The 9,563-nt window shown below is 47.0% G+C and overlaps 2 protein-coding genes across 2 annotated transcripts; both read left to right on the top strand.

The window, feature by feature from the left end:
* The first annotated feature begins 203 nt into the window (after window positions 1-203).
* On the top strand, window positions 204-2,130 carry LOC120108629 (patatin-like protein 3). Its single transcript, XM_039122286.1, has 3 exons — window positions 204-1,184; window positions 1,306-1,368; window positions 1,487-2,130. The coding sequence occupies exons 1-3, from the start codon at window positions 246-248 to the stop codon at window positions 1,766-1,768; spliced, it is 1,284 nt and encodes a 427-aa protein (XP_038978214.1). The 5' UTR covers window positions 204-245; the 3' UTR covers window positions 1,769-2,130.
* Window positions 2,131-6,545: 4,415 nt separating this feature from the next.
* On the top strand, window positions 6,546-7,580 carry LOC120108630. The gene has a single exon (XM_039122287.1). It carries the CDS (start codon window positions 6,546-6,548, stop codon window positions 7,578-7,580), a length of 1,035 nt encoding a protein of 344 aa, XP_038978215.1.
* Window positions 7,581-9,563: the final 1,983 nt, after the last annotated feature.

Below are 9,563 nucleotides of genomic sequence, written 5' to 3'. Positions count from 1 at the left end.
TAGTTTCTGTTCATAACCGAGGGTATGCTCGTCCTCGTGTCGTCTTCCGAGACCGAAGCGGGAGGTGCCAGCTGCCGATTGATCGCGGGGCTCACGATCTGTAACTAACATGCACGGTGATTACATGCTAACTTGCGCTGCTTCTTCTTGCGATAAAAGCCAAACGGAGGGCTCTCCGTTCTCCCCCGTCTCTCTCCCACCGATTGAGTAGCCAGTTCGGATCGATACGAGTTATTATTTCAAGAATGGAGTCAGCGGCGGCTTGGATGGAGCCGAGCCTCGACGTGGACAAGCTGAGGTACGAGATCTTCTCCATTCTCGAGAACAAGTTCCTCTTCGGCTGCGACGACCCCAAGCTCTTCCTCTCCGCCGGAAGCCCGCCGACGACGCCTCCCAAGGCCTCCGCCGCTGGAAGGGTCCGCATCCTCTCCATTGACGGGGGCGGTGCCGCCTCCGACAGCATCCTCGCCGGCTTCGCCCTCGCCCGCCTCGAGGCCTTTCTTCGCAAGTTTTCCGGCGACCCCGCCGCCCGAATCGCCGACTTCTTCGACCTGGCTGCCGGATCCGGCGCCGGCGGGGTCCTCGCCGCCATGCTCTTCACCCGGGGTCCCGACGGCCGCCCGCTCTTCTCCGCCGACGAGGCCCACCGCCTCCTCACGAAGAATCGCTCCCGGCTCGCCACCTCCGGCGAGAAGGGGCTCCTCCGCAAGATTTTCCGGCGTTCTGGCGGACAAGCCGGGGTATTCTTCCGAGGGATCTTCGGTGACGCGACGCTGCGGGACACCGTGAAGCCGGTGCTGATCCCGTGCTACGACCTGGCTTCAGGGGCGCCGTTCGTCTTCTCGCGGGCGGACGCGGTGGAGACGGACGGCTACGATTTCCTGATGCGGGAGGTGTGCGCCGCCACGTGCGCGGCGGCGGGAGCGGCGGCGGTGGAGATGCGGTCGGTGGACGGCCGTACGAGGATCCGGGCCGTCGGCGGGGGGCTGGTGATGAGCAACCCCACGGCGGCTGCCGTCACGCACGTGCTGAATAACAACCTGGAGTTCCCCTTCGCTGCCGGTGTAGAGAACCTCCTGGTGCTCTCGCTAGGGGCCGGGGAGCCGGAACCCGCCGGAAGAACTTCGGCACCGCCGTCCGCGGCGGACCTCGTCCGTATCGCAGGGATTGGCCAGGCCGACGTGGTACGAATCCCGCCACCTCTTCCGTCGCTAGTTTTTTCAAATGACGAAAATACCCTGGACATTTTGGTCATTTCACTTTTAGAAATAATTTTCTGAATTATTTTGTTTTATAAATTATCAGGTGGATCAAGCGGTGGCCATGGCGTTCGGGACGAACAGGACAACGAGCTACATCCGCATTCAGGTATTGTTCGGAAAAAAATGTTCTCGCTTTATTCCCACTTTATCTAAATTACCAGAATAGCCCTACTGGAGAGGGCATTTTGGGAACAAGGAGAGCTAAAGTTTGAGGGGTATTTCAGGGAAATGGGGTCAGCTTGGCAAGAGCGGTGGACGGAGTTGAAGCGGCGGAGGAGGCGCTGGCGGAGAGGAACGTGGAGTCGGTGCTGTTTCGGGGGAGGAAAGTAACGGAGCGAACTAACGGCGAGAAGCTGAAGTGGGCAACGGAAGAGCTCATCGGGGAGCACGATTGGAGGAGGAGCAGGGTGCCGACGGTCCTGATGAAGCCGACGATGACGCCAAGGACCTCCTGCTCGACCACAGTTACTACGGTATCCTCCAGGACGTCCTCTGGGTCTCCCTGATACTGACACGTGTCAATATGTCGCTTTGAAAGTTTTTTTGTCGTTGACCGGTGTGTTCGCGCAGCCGACGGACGGTCAGGATGCAAGAGGGAGGGAGAGCGCTTGATAAAAAGCGGGGTTTAAGAAAATAGATATTAAAGTACGAGTGTGATGGTACTGTTGATGGTCTGCCACTTAGAATTTAAAAAAAAATTCTTAGATTTTTTTTTTTTTTTTTTAACATTCTCTCTTGGGAGCTTTATAAAGGGTGCCTAGTCATGTGTTGGAAATTTGGAATGTGTATATATTTAGGTGAATTTTGTTTACAACATTGTAAAAACAGGGTTCTATTATCTGAAATGTGCTTCTTTATCTTTAATTTTGAAGATAGGAGAGGGAACGAAAAGACAAAAAAAAAAAAAATTCTAAATAGTAGAACAAAATGTGTAATTCATGTCAAAGAAGAAAATGTACACTAATGTTTTGTTATTGATCCCTTGTACATAGGATAGAAGATTAGCGTAGACTCATGTGTATGCGATACAAGCATGGTGATACAAAATCTGAAGGCTATTAGTCGTAGATGGTGATGGTGAAGTGCTGCTCCTACATGGAAAAATTTATTTTATAAGTAAGTGAACTAGAAAATATTAGTTATGATGGATCGCTTCCTCTAAGGTTCAATCCCTCCCTCTAGCGCCAACTGTTGCTAGAAACTGAACCCGGGGGCGACCACTGGCTGAGAAGAGAAGCTCCGGAAGGTGGTGCGTCGGCGGGCTGCATTCTCCGAGGGACCTACAAGAAGCCGGTGGCCAGGGTGTCCGGCGCCGGCTTTCCGATGCTTCTTAAGTAAGCAGAAGCAGAAGTCGAAGCTTCAATTCCTTCCTTTAGCACCAACTGTTGTTGGAAACTGAACCCGGAGGCAACCACTGGCTAAGAAGGAGGAGCTTCGGGAGATAGTGCGTCGGCGGGCTGCGTCCTCCGGAAGACCTGCAAGAAGCCGGTTGCCGGGGTGTCCGACGCCGGCCCTCCGATGCTTAAGTCAGAGGGGGCTTTCGTGGAAAAAAGAGAGAGTTTGTATGTAGGAGTCCAAGTTAGAAGTTTCCAGTCCCTTTTTTTATAGGAGGAGGGTCGGGGTTACCTGCGATGTGACTGGGCGAATTAATGGGTTACTGTCATGATTGGGTGTGATCGTGTGAAATAATGAGTTGCCGTGGATGACTGGACGAAATTGAGTGAGTCAACGAGTTACCGTAGATGACCTGAGATTTTGGGCAGGCGGGAGGTCCGTGGAGATCGTGCGCATTTAATTGCTGACAGTCGCTCAGGCGGAGGTCGCGGGATTGGATTCCGGATGAGGAGGAGAGGGGCTTGATTCCTGGTGGAGTGGAGAGGTCTGCTTCATCCTTTGACTGGGTCTTCTTCGGACGTAAGGTCGATCGGGCTCAGCTTAGCCGAGATCAGGGCCGCAAGGCGGTGAGCTCCGAGGTCGGGCGCACTTAGGTCAGACACCTTGAGGTCGGGCGCCTTTGAGGTCGGGCGCCTTGAGGGTTGCTGCCGTTGCGCCCGTCGTCACGTGCCGGCGATGCATCTCCATGTGTTTTAGGGCAATCTATTTTTTCTCCAACAGATCTAATTGTTACTATTCTCATATAAATATAGGGGAGTGGATTAGCATAGCATGGGAATGATAATTTATAGAATACTTAGTAGAAAATATTAATTATCAAATTTGTTTAAGATATATTTCCTTCTAAGCTTCAAATACATTTTTGCACTCCACATAGTACAAATTTAGTGGTTCGGTAAAATTTAGAACTTTTTTTTTTGTTACAGATAAATTGATATAATTTTTTAAGAAATTCATGACGCGTGTCGAAATCAAGCTGAGACGCATCCATTGTACGGCAACCATGGTCCATCCTCATGTCTGTCTGTCCTCTGTACTTTGTAGTTTGTATTGATTGGTGTAAACCCCGGACCAGATGGACCGGCATGGACCAAAGTCGGCGGTCCATCTGGTGATACCGAAAATAGGAGGTGGAGAGCGGCAGCTGTTGAGGCAGTTAAAACTGCCTAACAGCCGCGGTCCCCCACCCCTCCGAGGTAGATGGAGGGCTATAAAAGCCCATGGAGTCACAGAAGACTCCATCATCCATCCTTACCTTCCTCACTCTTTTTCTCTGTGCAAGGAGCTGGATCGGGAGCAGTGGCGCCGGAGGAGGAAGGATCGCCAGTTCGACGCCGAACTACACTGCCGGAGCAGACATAGCAGTCGCCGGGAACACTTCACGGCTTCTCGAAGCTAGGTAAACTTCTAACTCCTCCATTTACATGCTGTTAAGCTAGATTTAACCTAGCTAGGAAACGATTAACAGAGGAAAGAAGGGGAAGATCTCACTGTGAGCGACCGTCATCCAATGTTGGATCGGTCGATCGAAGGCCATGGACGGCCCAGGCCGAATTAGCCTTTCCCCCTTCCACTCGACTGCGATTTTCCTCTTCCCATTAAACCCTAGATCTAAACCCTAAATGAATACTTACCTCTGATGCACGGAAGAGTCCTCGGCTCGGACCGATCGGATTTCCATAGGTGGAACCGGTGTTGGCCGGAGAGGATCGGAGAAGGAGAGCCAAAGGGGATCTCCCTACTGGCCGTGGACGCTACCGGCTCGGGCCACCGTGGAGGCCATCGGACCGACAGCGGGTGTCGGCCGTGCACTGTGCGTGCACCACCGGCTTCGGCCGGTTCTGCCGCTCCTCGACGGGTGGCCATGCCCATCTCCCCGACCGGAGGTGGAGGAGGAAAGATCTCAGCCGCCGTAGGCACCGCAGGTGGAACCACGGCCGCCGCCAGTGCAGCCGGTTGGCTGCAGCGCCGCCGGCTTCGGGCCGGCCTCATCCCGAGCCCTTCCGAGCTCACCCCTAGCTTCGTGGGGGGAAAGAGGAGAAGAGGAGGAGGGGATCGGGATGGAAAAGGAAAGAAGAAAGAAAGAGAAGAAGAGAAGAAAAGAAAGAAGAGGGAGGAAGCTTCGGGAAGGGAGAAGAGAAGAAAAAGAAAGAGAAAAAAAAAAAAAAAAGACTGTGGGCCTGATTCCGGAGTGGGCTTCAAATGAACTTGGCTTTAGGAGCCTGAGGCCGGGCTGGGCCCTGATCCAAGCCCAGTGTTTTTAAAACCAGAACTAACTGGGCCTGAAGAGTTCAAGTTTTAATATAGGGACTAAATGGAATATGGTTTAAGTTTAGGCCCCCTTTAAATTAATTAGAATTGATAAGATTTAATTAACTATTGTGTTTCTGGGCCTGAGTACAAATGGGCCCAGTAATTGAATCAGGCCAAGGGCCTGATCCAGAATCTAATTAAAAGTCGGGCCTGAATACAAATGGGCCCAGACCTGAACCAGAAGCTAAATCAGGCTTGAACCAGAAATTAAATTGGGCCATGGGCCTGAACCAGAAATTGAATTAGGCTATTAAGAAAGATAGTAATTAAATGAAGTCGAATGTGTAATTAACAAGTAATTTAATGATGTTGCTAGGTAATTGAAGAATTGGCACTCAAACCTAAGGTTGGTGGGCGAACTAATGTAAGTAACCCTGATATAATCTTATGGTTTATCAAATATTTGTTTATGAAATTGTATATGATTATTTATGTTTATACAAAAATTAGGATCAAGCATGTGTTAGCAATAGTTGCATGATTTTGGATATATAGCATTCATCATGTTTATTATTATATTATGTACACATGATTATGATGATATAGAAAGATGCACGAAAACCAAAGGTTTCAGCATGAACATGAATTTTATTTATCATGATGCCATTATCCATTTTCCAATGTTTCTATGAAATGAGATTTATGAAAAGCATGATATGTTTTAAGAACTCTCAGATCGCTATGTATGACCCCCGCCAGTGGGTAACAGTAACTAGGCATATGACCCCCGCCAGTGGGTAAAAGTAACTTGGCTTTACGACCCCCGCCAGTGGGTAATAGTAACTGGAAGATGACCCTGCAGTGGTAAAGGCCTTGCCGTGGGAATAAGAGCGGCCATAGCTGCACTACTATCTGAGAGTACGGATTTCAATGCATGGCATAATGGCAAAAAGTTTTATGATGCATAATCATGTTTATAAAGTTGCATAAATGGACATGCATAGTTTTATGTTGGATTTGATTAAAGAAAATGCTCTTGTTACTACAACTGTTTGTTCTTCAAATAGTGCATTAGCATACATAACATATTGCTTGATCCGATAAGATTATGCTTGTTTACTTACTGAGCTTTATAGCTCACACCATTTTATTTATGTCTTTACAGATGAATAGACGATGCTAGGAACAAGGAGCGTAACATGCTCCAGGGTTATGGGAAAGACAAATGTTAAATGTTGATATTGTTTTTAGAAGTTTTGTATGAATTTTAATACATGAACATCTAATGACTTTCATGAATATAGTTGTTTACAATTTGAAGTTTTATGTGGCTGCGTGTTATTGTATGCTTTACTTGGCAATAACATGGCCGTGTCACGAACCAAATTCGGGGCGTGACATTTAGTGGTATCAGAGCAATAATTTTTAGCTATGATTAAAAACTTTAAGACTAATCATGGGAATGGGTAGCTAAGTTAGCTTTCACATGACTGGAGTCACAGTAAGAACAATAATGACATTTTAAATATTAAATAAATAAAAAATAATAGCAATAATAATAATAAGAGAAAAGTTCCATATATATATAATGTGATGAAATGAATAATGATTAATACTATATTTTGATAGGTGACGATGAGTGATAGCGAGAACGAAGTTCTGGCTAACTATAGAAGAAAAGGAGTGAAAACATCATCTCAAGAAGCTACCAACATGCCAGCAAGGCCAGCTGCAAATGCTGTAGCCACTCAGGCAGATCTTGCTGGGGTATGTCAGGTGGTGGCACAGCTTCTTCAGCAGCAGCAGCAGACGCAGCTCTCTTGCCGACCGGTATCGTCCACCGATACCTATTATGAGAAATTTCGGAGGCTGCACCCTCCAATGTTTGAGGGAGGTGCTGATTATTTGGCTGCGGAGGCCTGGATTCGGGAGATAGAGGAGATGTATGATGCCCTACAATTTCCCGAGGAGGTCAAGGTCAAATTGGCGGTTCCTATGCTCAGAGGAAACGCTAAGTTCTGGTGGATAGCTATGAAGGCTGCTGTCCAAGGAAATGGTGAACAACTGACATGGGAGGAATTTAAAGGTAAATTCTACAACCAATACTTTCCTCAGTCAGTGAGATTGGTGAAGCAGAACGAATTCTTGGCCCTGAAACAGACCGAGAATATGACAGTTTTGGAATATGCCAGCAAGTTTAATGAGTTGGGCAGGTTTTGTCCTCAGTTTATGGAGGAGGAGATAAGTAAAGCTAAAAGGTTTGAACAAGGCCTGAGATATGGGATCAGGTCAAGGTTGGCTGTTCTGCTTTTCACTAGTTACCAGGATGTGTTGGAAAGGGCTTTGAAATTAGAAGCTGAATTGAACAGGACAGAAAAGGAAAGAGATGAGCTGAAAAGGTCTAGGGCAACCGGGGATCAGAATGCAAGGCCAAGAAATTCTGGAGAAAATGCAAACAAGAAGAAGAAATTCGGGGTCTGCAAGTTCTGTAACAAGTCACATGGAGGACCTTGCTTTAAGAAGATGGGAGCTTGTTTTAACTGTGGTCAGGTTGGGCATATTGCACGTGATTGTCAGCAGAAGAAGAATGACCTCAGGCCCTACTGGATCAGGGGATCAGAAGCAGAAGGGGACTGCTCGGGTTTTTGCACTGACTCAGCAGGATGTTAGTGCAAGTGACAGTGTGGTGACAGGTACCATTTCCATCAACTCAGTTGATGCATCTATATTGTTTGATTCTGGCTCTACACATTCTTTTGTATCTAACAAATTCTCTAGCTCCTTACATTGCCTATCTGAGAAATTAGTGGAGCCATTATATGTTGCTAACACCCCTACAAAAAATAGTAATTGCTGACATTATCTTCAAGAATTGCATAATTCAGTTAGGAGAAAAGGAGTTAGTGACAGACTTAATACAGCTAGACATGCGAGATTTTGACATCATCTTGGGAATGGATTGGCTGTCCAAGTACCATGCTCATATAGACTGCTTCAGAAAGAGAGTAGTATTCCAGATACCAGGGGAGCTGGAATTTTTCTTTCAAGGCGATGCACTCATGCAATGTAAGTCCTCTTTACATATTATTTCTGCATTATGTGCACGCAAAGCATTAAGAAAAGGGTGTCAAGCCTATCTAGCCTATGTCATAGATACTCAAAATCAGTCAACACTAGATGATATTGCTATTGTGGGAGAATATCCTGATGTTTTTCCTGATGACCTACCTGGACTGCCCCCTGATCGGGAGATTGATTTTAAAATTGATCTTGTACCGGGAGTTGGACCGATCTCCAAGCCTCCTTATCGGATGCACCGGCAGAGTTGAGAGAACTGAAAACTCAGCTGCAAGAACTCCTAGATAAGAAGTTCATCCGGCCTAGTGTTTCCCCATGGGGAGCTCCAGTGTTGTTTGTAAAGAAGAAGGATGGGAGCATGCGGATGTGTATTGACTATAGGGAGTTGAATAAAGTAACTGTGAAGAACAAGTACCCATTGCCTCGGATTGATGACCTATTTGATCAGTTGCAAGGGGCTCAAGTGTTCTCGAAGATAGACCTACGGTCCGGATATCACCAACTGAAAATTCAAACAGAGGATGTGCCCAAAACAGCATTTCGGACTAGGTATGGTCATTATGAATTTTTGGTTATGCCTTTTGGATTAACCAATGCTCCTGCTGCCTTTATGGACCTGATGAACAGGGTCTTCAAGGAATTTCTGGATCAGTTTGTTATTGTGTTTATTGATGACATCCTGATTTATTCCAAAAGCAAGGAAGAGCATGAACATCATTTGAGGTTAGTTTTGCAAACTCTGCAAGAAAAGAAGTTATATGCCAAGCTGAGCAAATGTGAATTCTGGCTGGATAGCATTGCATTTCTTGGGCATGTGATCTCCAGGAACGGAGTTTCAGTGGACCCAAGGAAGATTGAAGCAGTAGTGAACTGGCCTCGTCCGACTAATGTGACGGAGATCAGAAGCTTCTTGGGTCTAGCTGGTTACTACAGGAGGTTTGTGGAGGGATTTTCAAAGATAGCCACCCCTTTAACTCGTTTGACACAGAAACGAGCAAAGTACATCTGGAGTGGAGAATGTGAGCAGAGTTTTCAGGAGTTGAAGCAGAGATTAGTATCTGCTCCTGTCCTCACTCTACCTAGTTCTGGAGGTTTCACCATCTTTAGTGATGCTTCCAAGAAAGGACTGGGTTGTGTTCTAATGCAAAATGAAAAAGTGGTGGCTTACGCCTCTAGACAGTTGAAGCCCTATGAGCAGAACTATCCAACACATGATCTGGAACTGGCAGCGGTAGTCTTTGCTCTGAAAATTTGGAGGCATTATTTGTATGGAGAACCATGTGAAGTCTTTACTGATCATAAAAGCTTGAAGTATATATTTACACAGAAGGAGCTTAATATGAGACAAAGGAGATGGCTTGAACTGCTGAAGGATTATGACCTAAGTATTAAATATCATCCAGGAAAGGCTAATGTAGTGGCTGACGCTCTCAGTAGAAAGTCTACAGTAGGCACTACAGCTCTGCTCACCACTCAGAAGCAGATTATAAGAGATCTCGATATGATGAATATCGAGGTGACTACTATGAGTACTGGGGGTATGCTGGCTTGTTTGATGGTGCAACCAACATTACT

This window comes from Phoenix dactylifera, unplaced genomic scaffold (assembly GCF_009389715.1).
Source record: "Phoenix dactylifera cultivar Barhee BC4 unplaced genomic scaffold, palm_55x_up_171113_PBpolish2nd_filt_p 001446F, whole genome shotgun sequence".
Lineage (NCBI taxonomy): Eukaryota > Viridiplantae > Streptophyta > Magnoliopsida > Arecales > Arecaceae > Phoenix > Phoenix dactylifera.
This window is presented reverse-complemented; position numbering and strand designations above follow the sequence as displayed.

What these genes read in the sequence shown, in the direction of transcription:
- LOC120108629 (XM_039122286.1), top strand. Translation starts at nt 246, where the DNA reads ATGGAGTCAGCGGCGGCTTGGATGGAGCCGAGCCTCGACGTGGACAAG. An exon ending in GGATTGGCCAGGCCGACGTG is followed by an intron (nt 1,185 to 1,305) that starts GTACGAATCCCG and finishes ATAAATTATCAG; the next exon opens with GTGGATCAAGCGGTGGCCAT. An exon ending in CGAGCTACATCCGCATTCAG is followed by an intron (nt 1,369 to 1,486) that starts GTATTGTTCGGA and finishes GGGGTATTTCAG; the next exon opens with GGAAATGGGGTCAGCTTGGC.
- LOC120108630 (XM_039122287.1), top strand. Translation starts at nt 6,546, where the DNA reads ATGAGTGATAGCGAGAACGAAGTTCTGGCTAACTATAGAAGAAAAGGA.